Source organism: Helicoverpa armigera, chromosome 6 (assembly GCF_030705265.1).
Source record: "Helicoverpa armigera isolate CAAS_96S chromosome 6, ASM3070526v1, whole genome shotgun sequence".
Taxonomy (NCBI): domain Eukaryota; kingdom Metazoa; phylum Arthropoda; class Insecta; order Lepidoptera; family Noctuidae; genus Helicoverpa; species Helicoverpa armigera.
In genome coordinates this window covers 3,356,931-3,375,283 of record NC_087125.1, presented here as the reverse complement: position 1 = coordinate 3,375,283, position 18,353 = coordinate 3,356,931, and the positions used below count along the sequence as shown (strand labels likewise).

Below are 18,353 nucleotides of genomic sequence, written 5' to 3'. Positions count from 1 at the left end.
AATGATACGTCAGAGAGCAAACATACGCTTGACATGAGCAAATATTATGCCAAATAATGTATTGATGAAAGAATGGAGTGTAATGGAGTTGTCAGCACCAGAAATACTTTTTTATTGAGTAACCCAACCGTACTGTTGTAGCTTCCTACAACAGTACAGTTGGGATATTTTGTTTTTTTTGGTAGGTAGGTATATGATAGGCTGCATCTGGTATATTTCAGTTTATGAAAAAGAAATACTATCTAAATTATTGTAACTATATAGGTAAGTGTGTTAACATCTATGCCATCTTATGGACAATATCTTAGTGAATACATTCTGATGTATTATATACAGGAATGAATTTTAAGCAGTGTGCAAAAAAAAACTGGTGGACCAGAATCGTTAACAGAACATATCTGCATCATCAGTAAAAATTTTTTTTTCATTCTTTTGTCTGCCCTAAAATCAGCAAAATATGGATACCAACTATTCTTACACGCGCCGAGCGGAGCTCCGTCAGTAAACCGGTTTCGCGTTGCCGCCGTGCATACTATGACGACTGTGACCGTACTATCAGTTACAAAATAAACATCTTTCGATATCAATTACTTTTCTTTTTTGTACTAAAATACTGCAAAATAAAAATATACGTATCTATAAAACTTATTTAACTATAAGTTGACAAAGTTTGCGCACTGGATAAAATTCATTCCTGTATTGATAGGTATAAATCTTACATAACCAAATACTGAAACACAAAAACAACTATCATGTTTGTATACTTAATCTCAAAATGTGTCCAAATGATCAAACGTTATCAGACCACTCCGTTAGTATCTCATTTCGATAAAAGATTGTGTACCACATAGGTATATAAATCTATGCAGTCTTCAAATTCGGTAGCTTGATTCAAAAAAATTGTTTTCAAAATGAGGGCAGTATTATTTCTGCCGATTTTGTTAGTTCTGTGTAGTGGGAATGTATTGAAACATGAAGAAGGGGATCTGGATTGGTGGGAGACGACTATCTTCTATCAGATCTACCCTCGTTCCTTTGCTGATAGTGATGGTGATGGCATTGGCGATTTGAATGGTAGGTCCTTTTAAAAGTTTCTCAAGTAAACCTCCTCGATGATTGTTGTTTTTCGTCTTCTGTTATGTTATGCTATATTTATTGCGAAGTTGCATCACCCCAATCCGCTTAGTATTTATCAATATGTTCAAGTTCGCTGAGTATTAGCGTTTTATATGGAGCAACTACTTAAAGTCATTTACAGCCTAGTTACATGAAGCTCTTCAAAATAAGCTTCAAAATAAAATGTAGTTTAATTCATGCTCAATTTTCTAACTTCAGTACCTATCTAAATATGAACGTTTGAGTAAACAAGCGTTTTATACGTTCATGCATTTCACAGTTCTGTGCATAATCACTCAGTTTCCTTTGACAACAATTTTACACATTATGAATAAAATTTGCCAGCATATAATCAGTTGCTCCCAAGAGAAATATCGGAGTATGTTAACGACTTCCATTATGCATAAGAATTTGAATTACCATACTCCTTTCGTCTTTGACAGGCATTACATCGAAACTGGAATACATCAAAGGGCTTGGGGTCGACGCTATCTGGCTATCTCCCATGTTCCAGTCACCTATGTACGACTTTGGATACGATATATCTGACTTTTATGCCGTCCATGATGAATATGGAACTATGGAAGACTTTGAAAATCTAATTGATACTGCTAAAGAACTCGGTAACTATTTAGATGATTTTATTATACGTTTGAAACTTTGTAAATAACAAATATGTTTAAAATGTTGAGAATCATGAAAGTAATACTTATATTCAAAGCCCTCCAAAGAAATAAGTTAAATAATAGAAAAGATAAGAACTTCACTTTGAAGAGGCAAAAAGCATGAATAGCAACGTGACGAAGTTACAAGTGCCTCTATTCAACTCTCAGAAATAAAATCTTTGAATGGCGCTAAAAATATTCTTAAAAAATATTCAGAAAAGTTTTTTTGTCGACAAGTCTCGAGTGCTTTAAAGGATAAAGATCTCAAAGACGTTTTTTCAACAGGCATTAAAGTAGTTTTGGATTTGGTGCCAAATCACACATCAAACGAGAGCGTCTGGTTCCAAGAAGCTTTGAATGGTAATGAGAAGTATTACAATTATTTCGTTTGGGAGGACGGAGTGATCGACGAAAATGGTAACAGGCAGCCGCCGAATAATTGGGTAAGACGCACAATGAGACGCTTAGCTTGCTCTGTGAACTTAATGATTGTAATGGAGAAAGTTTATTGAGTGCCATTTACTTTGAAATTTTCGCGCTCATCTTTTGATGTTAATAAATTACTTAGGAGTACTTACTGTTATAAGAGGATAGTAATTGATCTGTTCTTTTTACTGCTTATAGAGGAGCCATTTCCGTGGCAGCGCTTGGGAATACAGAGAAGAAGTTGGCAAATATTATTTGCATCAATTTGTTGTTGGCCAGCCTGATTTGAACTACCGCAATCCTGATGTTGTTGAAGAAATGAAGGTAAAAAATATACTCCAATAATTTATGAAAAATTGTTGATTACATAAAATAGTCCTGTACATAAATATTATTTTATTCTTCCAGAACATTATCCGTTTCTGGTTAGGTAAGGGTGTAGCAGGATTCAGGGTAGATGCTGTCAACTGTTTATATGAAGTAGACAAAGAACTCTTCGGTGGAAAATACCCAGACGAACCCTTCTCTGGTAACGTGAATGTTGACCCTGAATCTCACGACTACCTCAGCCACATTTACACTAAAGACCAGGAGGAGACTTATTACATGGTTTACGAATGGAGAGATGTCTTCGATGAGTTCAAAGAAAAAGATGGTCTAACCAGGGTCATGATGACTGAAGTCTACGCAGCTATCAAAGATGTGGTCAGGTATTTCGGTGAAGGGGACAGGCTAGGAGCCCAAATGCCTTTCAACTTCGATTTAATCACCGACGTTGATGCTTCATCATCAGCAGCAGACATCAAATATGCCGTTGACAAGTTCATGACGTACAAACCTGTTGATAAAGACGCCAATTGGGTGGTAAGTTCTCAGTAACGATTTTCTCAAATAAATTACGAGGAAGAAAGTATTATGGGTAAATATAAAGGAATCTTTCGCAGGTCGGTAACCATGACAACAGCCGAATGGCAACTAGATACGGGCCGCCTTTGGTCGACGGAATCAATATGATTGTATTGTTGCTTCCTGGAGTAGGAGTGACTTATATGGTAAGATTTTTATGTTGTATTGAAGAATAATATTGCTCAAATTTTATCAATATAAGTAGAATTTGTAAGGAGATTTTAGCATTACTTATATTTTTCTTCTATTCTAAGAAACTTTTGGAAAAATCATTCAAATATAACTTTACTAATGTTTCTAAAACTACTTTCACCTAACGTCTCTATCCTAAAAAGAAACACTACACTGTTTACTCATTACATCATCTAAATCCAAGATTACTTTTTCAAGGGCGAAGAACTAGGCTTAGTGGACGGTTACGTAAGCTGGGAAGATACTGTTGATCCCTCCGGATGTAATACTAATGATCCAATCAATTATGTGCTGTCATCTCGTGATCCAGAGAGAACGCCGTTCCAATGGAACGCCGACAAAAACGCCGGTGAGTTTGAACATAGAATAAAGATGTACCGTTGTGAAGCTACGTCCTAACTTTCGTAAAAATGTCACTCACACACGCATGTGCATCGACGAGCTTTTACCGGTGCTATCGGTGCTGTCACTACTGAGTGTCGTGCATCGAGCGTGTGTGAGTGACATTGTTACGAACGTTAGTACGTAGCTTCGCAGCTGTTTACAAGAGAATATATTTAAACTGTGGTTTGAATGAAGTGCAATCAACGCGAGTTTAGAAAAACACTGGCATGTTGAGGTTGCTTGTCATTCTGCACTACGTCTGATTTCTGTTCAGGATATTGTAGGAGGCGGTGATAGATTTGCGGATGTTGAATTGAATACGGAATTAAAACGTAGATTTTTTAAGATATTGTTTAGGGAAAAATAGCTGTTGTTGTTGCTAGATGAGCTTTTTAATTGTTTTAAATCATTTTGGGGAGTTTGTTATACTCGTAGGTGATAATAGTGAGTGACAATTACTGACACGATATGTATTGCCAAAATGTGCTTAATGTTAAAAAATATATATTACACATGAAATATTAGAGAAATCGTAATATTTTCGGATTTTTCAGGATTCTCATCTGCGGACAAGACATGGCTACCAGTAGCTGATGGTTATGAAACTCTGAACGTGGAAGTACAAGAGGCAGCTGAAAGGTCTCACTTGAAGCTCTACAAGGCACTAGCTGACTTGCGCCAGGAGAAGGTGTTCAGATATGGACGTTACGACTCCTTGGCGATGAACCAAGATGTGTTTGTATTTAGAAGGTACGTTTTACAGTTCATATTTATATAAAGTAACTAGTCCTGCAGCTTTGTCTACGGTACGCAGTAGGACTACGTCGCGCACCCGGAAAATAGTAAACTCTGTTTGCCTCTAAGATAACACTTATCTTTATGCTCCATGTTTTAGCGTGAGGGTTTAAAAAAACAAGCTCACTCTCTTTTATAATATGAGTAAAGAAGTGGCAAATTGTATAAATATCAGTGTTTTTGGCACATTAACTCTTCTATTGTTCTCTAATTAGCGGCTTTCAAGAGGTTAAATTCTCAATTCTTACACGCAAAAATAGTTCTGTCATTTAGATTGAAACAAAAAACTTGACATTTAATGTAAAGACCCACTTTCATAAAGGTATAAGTAATTATGGACTCGATTTGATTCTAACCAAAAGATGTCAAGAGCAGATTCTAGTATACGTACTAATAAAACAAGCAGTCAATATTGGATTTCTGAATGGAAGTTCAATATTTGCAGAACCTAATAAATCATTGACCTGTTTCGACGAAATCTTAATAGAGTTGTTTGAATTTGTTGATACACCTCATCTGTAGGCAGAAAAACATGATGAGCATATTATGAGCATGTAGATTTTAATTTAATTTTTCCTTATGACTGTATGTATGTATGTACATAGTAGGTACGCACTTCGCACATTAAAAAGATTAGTTATTTAGCCTGACTCAGACCGAGTGAAAACTGTGCATGGAATAAAGATTTTCATAAAAAAAAACAACCTTCGGGCAAACTATCAGCTGACTGTTAAGTCTGCAGTGCAGTCTCTAAATTAATTTACACGACAAAAGAATGAGCATATATTGATTCAACGTCTTAATCAAGCAATTCAACCAAACATACTCCTAGAAGTTTCCTTGATATATTTTTGTCAATATAGCTCAAATTATTCCTTCAAGGAAAACACAAAATGAAAAATGTCAAATTATTCCCTCAAACATATATCTTGTAGGATTTAAGCACATAATGTTTTTTTTTTTTATAACAGATGGTACCACGGCGAGACCTACTTGGTGGTTGTCAACATGCGTGACGTGGAACATGTCATTGATCTGACGTACTTCGAGAATGTTCACGGCAGTGTGCGAGTCGTTTTGAGGAGCATACAGTCTCCTAAGAACGAAGGGTGAGTTTGAATACTTGAACACTTGAAACTATAACGAACTCACGATAATGACGATTTTAAGTAGGTGTCAAGCAATGGATTGATACGGGCTGCTCAAGACCGGGAAGGTCGGCTCTCATCTGAGGAGTCCTAAGTTCAGCGGTGAACGGCTGATATGATACAATCCGCGGGTGGTTTTAAATAATGTAACTGCTCAGCTAATTGACCAGTCAGTCACAAAAATGCTGGTTCGTAATGATCCCCCACTATCTAAACGTGAAAATATTAACTTATTTTCTTTTTTCTCAGGGACGAGTTCAATGCTTTATCTCTACCCGTCGCTGGATTCGAAGGCCTTGTATTGAAATTGACCAATTGATGCTTGAAATATAAATAAATGTACGTTTATTTTGGAATAAATTAAATTAATTACAACCTGGTTTCATTGAATCCTTCATGTCTGTAAATAAATAAAGCTTTTCTGACGGTTTTCAATTTGCTAATGTGTGTGCTTTTTTGGTACCTTTAACATAAAACAATATTTTCAAGGTCGAAGTAAATATGTAATATGTGATATATAGGTACTATTACATAAATAAATAGCATCTGAATAAATGAGATATGAAATTAAGTTCACATTATTAAATTAATTATGTTAGATTGAAAGAATTTAAGTATTATATTTGGACCTCTATAAAATATAAATATGTAATTATAATTTTAACAAGCATATAAAGGCGATGCCATGTAAACAACTGGATAAAGGTACTGTAGTCAAAAAAAATTCGAGTTAGTGATAGTAGTAACAACTGTCAGATTATCTGAAGATAAGTGAGATTTCAAAAATTATTGGGAATTACGAAAGTGTAGATAAACCCAAAGAGTTCTGTTTATCAATGGTCTGTATCATTTATCTCGAGAACAAGATATGTTATAACTATAAAGGGTAATGCAGAGAAAATTCTACATCCAGTAGCTGATATTATGGGGTAAGTACCTACAAGTTTTATTTCAGTATATTTCTTTAGAGATAGAATCTATTATTCTTCAAGGAGACTGCTTGGTCCTTATGTTCTTTCCTAATTCGTATAACTGGCATACATATTTTTATAGCAACTTTCAAACAATTATTATAGGCTAATAAAGTCCTTTTTTATCGTCATTCAATTTTAAAACCATTAAACACTATTTAACGGGTATATGCTTCCTGTACTTATAAACATAATATGCTAGAAGGTCAATATGCCAAATTATAAATAGCTTTATTATCTTGCATTTCTAAGAAAGGGTTGAAGTTGATAACCTCGTTGTTAGTAGTTGTTTGATAAATAGAACCCCATATAGGAATAAACAGTAGGCCTATACCGTGCCAATAACGAAAATCATCTGATTTTCGTTGATATTAATTGATATGCAGATGTATTTAATAAGATATCTAGTGCATGAATTGATTAATATTTATATGTTTTTATTCTAGAACCACTTAATCAATTTTAATATAAAAAATATTGGGATTCCCATTCAATAGTCATAACCACACACTCCATAATATCAGACTTTTTAGACTACGGTATTGTTACAAATATATAAAAATATTGGGTTTTTGTTCTAGATTTTATTGTACCTAACTGACCTTTATTTGACCTTTTAGTAAGTTATGTCGGAACATAAATATTAGTACGTCATATTGCAGATATATATCGTTTGCCAAATCTTCATTCACTTGGTATAGTTTCCTCTTACCTATATATTGTCTGTGCTATCGATATAAGGAAGAGATGCGAATGCATCGTGCTCGTTGAAGGTTATTGTGGAATATTTTGCTAGTGATTCGTTGTTAGGTATTTAATTTTGTTTATTGATTTGGTACGTATGCTTCTTCTGATTATAAATAGTAGCCTGGCTATATTTAATATAAATGCGATACGATAGTGTGCAAATATAACTTTAATAACTTCCTTATTATTTGACCTTAAAATTTCTCTATTTCAACATTTATTTGTTGTTATTTCTTCATCACTCTCTTAACTAAATTTAGGCTTTATCTTACGTATGCATGCAGTCCTTATTTCCTTATTTAAGTTAATAATATATTAGTAAAACAATTTGTAACACCGTTATTTATTTTCTAGTATCAGAATGAGGAGTATCTTATTACTGCCGGTGCTTTTCGCACTGGCGGTAAGCGGTGAATCAGACCCTGAACTGGATTGGTGGGAAACTACCATTTTCTACCAGATTTACCCAAGGTCATTCAAAGACAGCGATGGAGATGGCATTGGTGACCTTAATGGTAAGATATAGATATTGTTAATTTGATATTTATTTTTGTTACTTTTAATGCGTGCAAAGATATTCTTGGCACATTGTAGATTATTGAATAATAGATTTTTGAAGAATTTGAGATAATTTGAGTGGACTGATAGCGTTCTATAATTTCATGGTGATCCTAAATAGTTAAACCTTTCACTATAATTTTTAGTATAGGTAGAAACATATACTTTTTTCGTTTTAAGGAATCACTTCAAGCCTAGAATACTTGAAAGAGATGGGCATTGGAGCAACTTGGCTTTCACCTATTTTCAAGTCACCGATGTATGATTTTGGTTACGACATTGCTGATTTCTATGCAATCCAAGATGAATACGGTACTATGGAAGACTTTGAAAATCTCATGGCTAAAGCTAAGGAATTAGGTAAGTTTTAAATTGAATTACTAATAATAATAATACAAAGCTGAATAGTAGATGTATTTATTTGGTTGTAGAGGCTAGTGGTATATTTGAAAAAAATATTTCAGGGTTAGATAGCCCATTTATCGAGCCCAGGAAGGTTTATATACCACCTTTTATCCGGATACGGGACGTTTTTCTCTCGGAATGCGGAAGAAATATATATATTTTTGTATGCAATAAAAATATTGTTCTTTAAAAAGACACCAACACAATATATTCATTAATCCCCGAAGAGAGCTTTCCCAGAATTTTAAAATGCAATATTGAAAAATGTTAATTCGACGCTGCACACGTAAGAGTCTTTCCGAGAAAATTGAGCTGATGTAATTAATACCGGTACAAAAATTAAAAATATCTACCTAGCTTTTTCCGACAATGTTCAGCGTAATGCATGTCACGGAAGCCATAAAGTGTGCATAGAGTCATATGTATGATTTCCGTAATTATTCGAATATAAATAGTAAAAAAATTAAAAGGAATGTGCACAGATAGTCTATTATTGATGAAGGATATAGGATTATTAGTGTTCTTGATTTTAACCCCATTACGGCAAATGGTTGCCCCGGGACATGACTAAAACCGTGGGGAACAGCTAGTACAAACTATTTACCTTTCAATATCAAAACAAATGTTTACAGTTCATTGACTTTTCAAGAGTATACTTATCCTACTTATTTGATTGCTTTTCCATGAATATTTTCATCTCATAAACAAACAAAGCAACAACTAATATAAACAGAGTATCGTTTACTGTTTCAGATATTAAAATAGTTCTGGATTTCGTGCCGAATCACACAAGTAATGAAAGCGTATGGTTTGAGGAGGCGTTGAAAGGTCACGAGAAGTATTATGATTATTTTGTCTGGGAAAATGGCACGGTTGATGAAAATGGTGTTATGCATCCCCCTAATAATTGGGTAAGTAATTTAACTAAGATATAAGTTTTTTCCGCAATGTCACGGTAAACTTCTCAACAGATATATGTACATGACGTTGAACTTCGTATGGAAGTAGATTTGGTAGACCTTAAGTTTTTTACAGAACGTAGAAAAGTATTTTCAAGTTTAAAAACTCCAAACGCAAGTTCACGTTTCACGGAAGCAAAAAAGTGCAAAATACTAGTGAATCCTAATAATGCAGAAAATACATGTTTACGTGGAAAAAAATCTACTGTGAATTTAATAATATACCTACGTTACACGTAATCTGAGTATTAGTACAAATGATGAACTGACTATGAAATTGTACTTAATATTTTGGTTCACCTATGCTAAAATTGGTACATGACATACATTGATAAATGGAATACTTAATTAATATATTAGTAGTGAATATTTTATTTCTCTAGAACACCTATTTCGATCACACTAAAATACTATCACAGTCACTAAATATTTGAGTTTTTAGGGTTCCGTACCTCGAAAGGAAAAAACGGAACCCTTATAGGATCACTTTGTTGTCCGTCTGTCTGTCTGTCTGTCTGTCAAGACCCTTTATCTTAAGAACGCGTGAACGTATCAAGCTGAAATTCACATGAAATACTCGGGTCTATTGCCCCTTTAAGCTGTAAAAATATCAAACTTCTAAGCCAAGCCAATCAAAAGATACAACCGATTATGTCGATATTTTCAACAAATTTTCGACACTCGCAAAGGAATCAAAACCTACAGGGTACTTCCCGTAAACTCAGAATCTTGAAATTTGGCATGAAGCATTGTCATATAATGCAAATATAGGAAAAATTGCGAAAATCAAATTTTTTTAGTTATATAATATAATAAAAATATTTTAATAAAATTAAACTTACTACCTTATTTCTCACGAACGAACAAAGGTACCAAATTGAAATTTATACCAAATACCTAGGTCTATTGTCCCTTTAAGCAATGAAAAAATCAAACTTCTAAGTTAAAGCGATCAAAAGATACAGCAGTTTTGCCGAAACCTTAGACGAATTTCCGTCACACGCTAGGGAATCAAAACCTACAAGGTACTTCCCGTGAACTCAGAATCTTGAAATTCGGCACCAAGCAACGTTATGTAGTACAGATAAAGGAAAAATTGCGAAAATGATAAATTTGAAGTTACATAAAATATAAAAATATTATTTTTGCTTACATGACATAAAATATTTTATTAATTATTATTATCTTACTACCTACCCTTTTTCACATGAACGCGTAGAGATATTAAAGTTTTGAATAAAAAGTGAAATTCATATCAAACACTTCTTAAATATGCCTCTAAACTGTGAAAAATTTTAAATCATTCGGCATTTTAGGGTCATTGGGCACCTTAGTATGGAAACCATACCCACGGCGTATACGAACGAAATATAGCACAGTATAATGATAAAGGCTCTGATTTACTATGGCATTAGTCGCATCAATGTGAACCATGGGAATCTAGAGCAAATCAGGTGTTAACATCAAATATTTTCCTCATTTCAATGGGGAATTTTAACGACCACGTTTGACGGATTTGAGAAATCATTTCTTTGTAGTGAAAGAGTATACTCACCGTTTATTTCCATTGTCATCAGGTCAGGGTCTGATGATGGAAATCCTGAGAAATCGAGGGCAACTATCAGAAATTGTAGGCACGCATAGGATTAAAACTTGATTCTCAGATGTATGTCTGGTGATTCTATCAAACAGTGAAGGTTTAGAGCTTACGTGATGATGGAGACGTGAGAAAGTCGAGAGAACTCCTTAACGTTATGTTTTAGTTACGTCGTGTTTGGGCTTATATTATTCGTATTGACGAGAACTTTTCACAGAAGTTAAAAATAAAAACTTTTTACAAAAAAAAAAACAACTTCTAAAAACAACAAGAAAACTGTTTATATGCATCGGTCTAGATCTCGGTGGTTAAATAAATATTGATGCATCCTCTAGACACCGAATTCTAGACCGATGCACCTAACATCTTTTTCATTTCTTTCTTGATTTTGTTTTCTTGTTGCTTTTTTATATGTTTGAAGTTGGATTTGTTTGTAAAATGCTACAAAATAAAATAAAGCCGACTTTATAAAACAAAGAAAGGGACAGAATTACTTTTTTGTCAAGGCCCTAGAAACGTAAAGCCAGCAGCCCCGAATCCTACTCTCTAGAAGTCGTTGTTACAATTCGACAGCTACAAGTCGTCAGGCGGTTTCGAAAAAAACCTGAAACTGGGGCTCGTTAGGTGATTAATCCCTTCAAAAATAAAAGATCTCATTCCTGCAATAGCTGATTTAACAAAATTTTGTAGTGAAGTCTCATCACCTAAAATAAAATAAGCTCCAACACAATGTTACGTTATAAATTGTAAAGGAGTTCCCATAACTATATCTGATCTTTGCTATCGATCCCACAATGGCAGTCAAACCTATCTATGTGGAAAGTCTTCGCCAATACTATTAAAATAAGCCCAAACACGTGGTAGTAGCAACGTACCGTTCAGGAGTTCCCTCGACTCTCTGTAGTCCCCATAATCAAATCAGCTCCAAACCTTCACTGTTTACCAGTACCCTCAAAAATACACTCACATGTCTGGTTATGACTCGATGCGTGCTTCCAATATTCAAGAGTTGCCCTCGATTTCTCAGGGTTTCCAGATCCTGGTCATCCGAATTGGCATCTTCCTTCTTTATGAAAAGTCTTAAACAATGAAAACTAGCATTGCAACCTGTACAATCCTCTGAAACTGCTTGTCTTTTATATTTTTCAAACGATCCTGGACTTTTGTCTCCATGGAATTTTAATAAAATATTTATATTCAAAAATAACTTTTACAAGGTACTGGCCTACTATTTTAGTTATATTATAACATAAAAAATATTTACTATTTTGACTCTCACGAAATTACCATAACTATGATTGTTCTAAACTGAACGGTTGGCGCGAGACTCACTTTTTATCTATACAGGATTTGTACGGAACCCTCGGTGCGCGAGTCCGACTCGCACTTGGCCGGTTTTATTACAGAAATGCAAGTATAAAATAAAAACATTGATCCTCAGGTCAGTGTCTTCCGTAAGAGCGCCTGGGAATACAGAGAAGAAGTCGGCCAATACTACCTTCACCAGTTCGTCATCGGCCAGCCTGATCTCAACTACCGCAACCCTGACGTGGTTGAAGAAATGAAGAATGTCGTTCGCTTCTGGTTAGACAAAGGCGTTGCAGGGTTCAGGGTAGATGCCATCGCTCATTTGTTCGAAGTAGATAAGGCAGACTTTGGTGGAGTTTACCCCGATGAACCTTTAACTAGGAATACTGATGACCCTGACAGCTACGACTACTTGGACCACATTTACACCAAAGACTTGGATGAAACTGTAGAGATGGTATACCAATGGAGGGAAGTGTTCGACGAATATAAGGCTAAAGATGGTCTGAGCAGGGTTATGATGACGGAAGCTTATTCAAGCCCCCAGATGACCATGAAGTACTTCGGCAATGGTGAACGCTTGGGTGCACAAATGCCTTTCAACTTTGTGCTGATTTCTGATGTTAATGGACGCTCTAGTGCCGCTGAAATCAAGTACGCTCTTGATAAGTTCCTTACGTTCAAGCCTATTGACCAACATGCAAACTGGGTGGTAAGATTCTTCTTCTTTTTTACTCAGTTTATTTTAATATATGATATTTGTCTTCAAGTTTGTTTAATATTTTTAGGCTGGAAACCATGACAACAACCGTGTAGCTTCAAGATTCAGCCCAGAATTAGTTGATGGTATTAACATGATTGTACTTTTGATGCCCGGAATTGCCGTGACTTATATGGTAAGTTTAACTTCAGTCGTTACTTAAATATTTTTTTAAACAATGGCGATATTTTATTTTTTATTCACACTGTGACTTTTTAGGGTGAAGAAATCGGTATGGTTGATGGTTACGTAAGCTGGGAAGATACCGTGGACCCCAGTGGGTGCAACACTGATGATCCTATTAACTATTGGATGTCATCTAGAGACCCAGAGCGCACGCCATTCCAATGGAGTGCTGATCTCAACGCTGGTAAAAATGACATTGAATATTATTTACCTAAAGTATAAACTACACATGAGAGATTTCCATGAATCATGATAAATCAGTCTAGACTCACTATCATATGAATCAGCAAAAAGCACAAAACATAATAATGAATATGGAAAAATATGACATATATCAATTTCCAAATCTTTACAGGCTTTTCAGATGGTAACAAGACTTGGCTTCCAGTAGCAGAAGGTTTTGAGAACTTGAATGTGGAAGTTCAGCGCGTTACAAACAAATCTCATTTGAACGTCTACAAAGCTTTGTCATCACTCCGTACTGACAAAATCTTTAGATACGGCAGATACGAGTCTGTTGCTTTCAATGAAGGAGTTTTTGCTTTTAGAAGGTTAGTTGTAGTTAATTATAAAACTGCTTTATTGTTATGTAATAAAGTAAACTTAGTATCCACCCAGGCTTGAAACAGTGATCGCTGTTTAGCCAATACCTACTTATCGACACTTTCCGAAAATATAGTACCTATCGCTTAAGAATGTTGAATGATCAAATCTTATCTCTCCCATAGAAGTACGGAAAAAAACAAAACACAAACAAAATGTACTCCAAAAATTCACGCTATCTATTTTCCTCAGATTAGAAACATTTATCTTCGTGAAGCACTTGAACTGTAGCTCTAACTATAGAATTTTCTGTACCTATCACATGTACCTACATGTTTTAATATTTACAAATGTCCACCACCCTGGATGTTTGTAGATCTGCATTGCAGGTACTGATATTTGCTGATATGCGGAAATTGATCTAGTCATTTTGTATGTTATTTATGATTTCGTATTTAGGTCACAATTATTATTTCTATAGGTTTAGGATGTCATTTGGTTTAATTTTGATTTGACCTTATTTTACTTATTTGGTTTTGTTAGTTCATGCAATACATTTGGATTCTCTGCTACTTACGTCAATAAATTAACATTGGCTTCAAGGTACATATTACCTATTTTCAGACCATGTCCCACCTCATCGCATGTCCACTGTGCCCTGAAACTTGCTCGCGGCAGGACCTCATGAGTGCATCCGGCCGTGCTCTCGCTGTGGCAGCATATTGGGCTGACAAAGTGTAGTCTCACTATAAGACATGTCATCGACACAAAAGAAGAAGAACCTATTTTCTAATCACTATCTTCGACTGTTCCAGATGGTACAAAAATAAGGCGTACATCGTCGTTGTAAACTTCAGACAAGAAGCCTACACCATTGATTTAACTTACTTCGAAGGCGTCAACAAAAAGGTCGAAGTTGTTATCAGCAGTATCCAGTCTCCCAAGAAAGCAAAGTGAGTATTGAAAAGTTTAATACAATTTTGTGATCGTATTCTGCACTGGTCAGTGAAACTTGCAAACTAAGCAGAAGATTTTATGGGAAGTGATTTTACAGTCCATTTTCTTATTCACTCTGTGAAATTCTCTTTGAAACTACAAAAATAGATGTGTAAGCAACTTAAATACTTGTCTAAAAGAACAATACCAAACGAATCAGCTCTCTAACACCGAAATATTTTTTTCAAATCGGACCAGTAATTCCTGACAGAAATAAACCAGCAAACAGATTTAGCATATAAGTATAGCTTACAATCACTGCCTTCCTATTATTTTGATAACTAACAAAATCTTTTGTACAACATCTGAAACAATTGAACTACACAAACAATATTACAATGGAAGCATTCTCGGAGCCTAAGACGATAGTTGAGTGTACTTGTATTATGAAAGTTCGCAAGTTCGGGCATAACGCCAGACAGTAAAGGTTAACTTACTCCAATATTCAACGTGTTTTACTACAAAACTGAGACCGCTGATTATCATGGGAAGATAAACTGCCGAAACTATCCTCCTTTATGTAAATTAATTTATCTTTTGTAGTTTAACTTTTCATATTGTGACAGGTTCGTAAGTAGTTTTAGTCTGACCATTTTTTCGTGCAGTTGATAGTCCTGTCAATCAGTACAAAAATTGCAATTTCCCTTGAAAATATAAGTAAGTATTACCTGGGCAATTTTGATTACACTTGAGTAAAGCTTACTCGAGCATGCAAAATCATTAGATAACTTGTGAATCGAGTGATTTCAAATTCTCGTTGTACGACTCTAATTAGCTGTATATCTTCTTTGATAATAATTTCCTCCTACTTATCCCATTTGAAAAAATATTTCGTTGTTAGGTAACTTTGAGAGGAAGGCTGTAGGCCACTTTTTATTCGGGTCCTTATATCCTGTTGCGCAAAGTACCATCTACTGAACGTAAGTGAAACGGAATTAGCAAGCTAGTTTATAATATCAGTAAGGCTTTGTAACACAATACATTGATATAGCATTAAGGAAGGCTGTCACGTTATCTCGGCTCTAATTTAATTAGGTTAGCGATCCGCATTGACTGATACTCCATCAATTTGGCTAAGAGTTATTGATTCCTTGTCAAAAGGACACGATCGGTTAATGGATTTAACATAATTTTCCGAGTACATGTGAAGTATTTTGATACCAATTATATTTTCGTTTCGTTGGTAGAAAATCCTTCCATTTGTTATAAAAAAGTTGTCCACTTTAAATTTATTATTTTTCCATTTTTCAGGGACGCTTTCAAAGCGAATGCACTAGAAATCCTTGGGAGCGAAGCTTTGGTACTCAAAGTTGACTAACTATCAACCAACTTATACACAACTTTTCACCAACCGAATACACTCAAACAACTGTGGTTTACACTAACTGAAGATTCAACGATTTAACTGTGAAACTGGGCTATTTAAAACGAGTTTTTGAACACTGTCCAAAAGTTTCTTTTGTGTACGAGAAGTAATGTTCAATGAAATGGCTTTTGTTTTACTTGGTTAAGTGAGAATTGTTATGCTGTCTTCGTTCCTAGTTTTCGGAATAAAGTTAAACGACTCAGCATTTCTTTTGTTTTATTTTTCTTGTGTTAAAGCATCTTCGGCCATACGCGTCCGTTGCGCTACTCCACGCATCAACATAAGATTAAGCATGTAATATAATGTAGCCAGGAATATTTTCTCAAATATATCTAGAAGCTGAGATTATCACCTCTTCAGTATTTTAACATTTTCAAAAATCAATCTAATAGTTCCAGACATACCCATTTACAGGGAAAAAATACCAACCTGTAAGTAGATAAGATTGACTCATTAATCTTAATCACATATTTGACACAAACTTAGACCTAGAATAGTGAACTACAACAACAATAATTGGAGCCGAATACTATCACCACGATCCTCAAACTTTAGACAGTAGGAGAGAGGAGTACGTTATAATGAATTAATTTGCATTAATTACAGATTAGCTATATTATGATGTATATACAGCTAAGGATTATTAAGCACGTAATTACTAAACTATTATGTATGTAAGTTGACGATAATCGTGAGGTGTCGCTCTTCATTATGTCTTGAAGTTTGCGTACACTTGTGGCAGGAAATGTGGGTCAGTTCGCAAAATTATCTGTGTCTATGAAAATATTGTTAAGGGCAAACCTATGTATGAGATGTTACTTCTTAAGAAATTGTTGTGAAAACTATCTAACACACGGTTATACTCATTAGTTTTTTGTTTGTCTTGACATGCCATTTACCACTATACAAATTATTAAGGAGATCTTTAAAATCAGAAGAAGAACAATAAAACTTTAAGTAAAATATCTGAGAAATAGCGTGTGAAAAAAAACAACATTTCTTCTTCTATTAACTATTATAAACTTCCTTTTACTGCCGCACAAAGTGACGCAGAATTTGCGCGGTAAAGATACAATATTGTTCGGCTGACCGCCGCCACCGCACGCGCCCACTGCACCGTGCCTAACTCGTTGTTTAGGCCGAGTAGCCACTTTTCTAAACGTTATTAAAAATCTATTTTATGCTGAAAAAATATTTTAAAATCCATATATGGAGAATTTTTTTTGCGAGAAGAACTCTTGAAGAAACAGTTTGCCATGGTGATATTTGGTACATATATCGACGGAAGACGGAGACCCAATAGATACTTCATATCAGGGCTCGGGACGTAGTTTCCTTGGAATGTGGACGAAATCTAATAAGAAATGAACGAATTTAAAAATACAGCATCCAGAAAGAAAAATCACAAACAATAGTTCTACCAACGCATGTAATTATAATGTTCAACACGATGTCCTTTGTACCAACAAATCGATACATCGCTTTTATGATTTTCTCATTTATTCCCACATTGTGTATCAAGCTTAACCGTCATGTACACAATGTCAGACCGCGGTGCACGGCTGTTGCTCCAGACCACATGGGGTGAAGCAAAACCGAGCTCCAATGCGCTGCGATCGACAGCGAATCGAGTATCGAGTAGAATCGTTTGTTGTATCGAGAATCGAGATTTTTTGCGGTACGCGTTTAAATGGCTCGCAGTTTTTGCTTTTGCGGACAATAGGCCTCGTTTTGCAGTTGCGTACAATTGGAGTTTGGTCTTTTGTTTTTGTGATATTTTTCATGGAGATCTTAACTGCATGTACTTCTGGTATAAATAAATAGAAGACAAAGAATTTATCACAGTTTTCACAACGCAATTTTTAAGCCTTTTGCATAAAGGACCTATATCTTTGCTCACCTTCTGTTTTTCTTTGACACATTTAATTAATATTTGCTCATAATAAACGAGCAGGTATTCGGAATAAAACCCGACTTAATCCTCAGCAAGCAGAAACACATTTTCACTATTAATTAATTAACATAATAACAAGTTCTCACATAAAAGTCTTTGTTACAATAAAAAGAGCAAATTAATACGAGAAAAGCTTGACATAACCACTACAAAGGCTAGAGAAACATAATACACCTTATAAATTAATTGGAAATGGTACTGAGTACTCAAAGGTCACTAGGAGTGTTGGCTTTTGGTCCCTAATTAAATGGCTAAACAATGGAAAGGCTACCCTTTCAAACTGTCAGGGTACGCCTACATCTTGTAAATGTTTTACAGCCTAGAGATTGTTTTATAGCGAAGTTCGCAATCTGGGTGAATTGGGAGTCATA

General features: G+C 35.0%; 3 protein-coding genes across 14 annotated transcripts in view; 2 read left to right on the top strand and 1 right to left on the bottom strand.

The window, feature by feature from the left end:
* The window catches only part of Pde1c (Phosphodiesterase 1c), a 455,862-nt gene that overhangs the window by 138,701 nt on the left and 298,808 nt on the right, over positions 1-18,353 (bottom strand). The window lies entirely within an intron of this gene.
* On the top strand, positions 871-6,007 carry LOC110378765 (maltase A1). The gene is made up of 10 exons (XM_049835885.2): positions 871-1,074; positions 1,560-1,739; positions 2,067-2,224; positions 2,406-2,531; positions 2,616-3,071; positions 3,152-3,259; positions 3,504-3,654; positions 4,244-4,439; positions 5,456-5,593; positions 5,882-6,007. Exons 1-10 carry the CDS (start codon positions 912-914, stop codon positions 5,949-5,951), a joined length of 1,746 nt encoding a protein of 581 aa, XP_049691842.2. The 5' UTR covers positions 871-911; the 3' UTR covers positions 5,952-6,007.
* On the top strand, positions 6,425-16,233 carry LOC110378766 (maltase A3). 2 transcript variants are annotated; one of them, XM_021338156.3, is made up of 10 exons: positions 6,425-6,561; positions 7,705-7,865; positions 8,089-8,268; positions 9,067-9,224; positions 12,311-12,889; positions 12,966-13,073; positions 13,157-13,307; positions 13,479-13,674; positions 14,482-14,619; positions 15,914-16,233. In XM_021338156.3, exons 1-10 carry the CDS (start codon positions 6,557-6,559, stop codon positions 15,978-15,980), a joined length of 1,743 nt encoding a protein of 580 aa, XP_021193831.3. In that variant the 5' UTR covers positions 6,425-6,556; the 3' UTR covers positions 15,981-16,233. The 2 variants fall into 2 exon arrangements, with proteins under 2 accessions (XP_021193831.3, XP_063891281.1); XM_064035211.1 differs by lacking the exon at positions 6,425-6,561 and adding an exon at positions 7,419-7,438.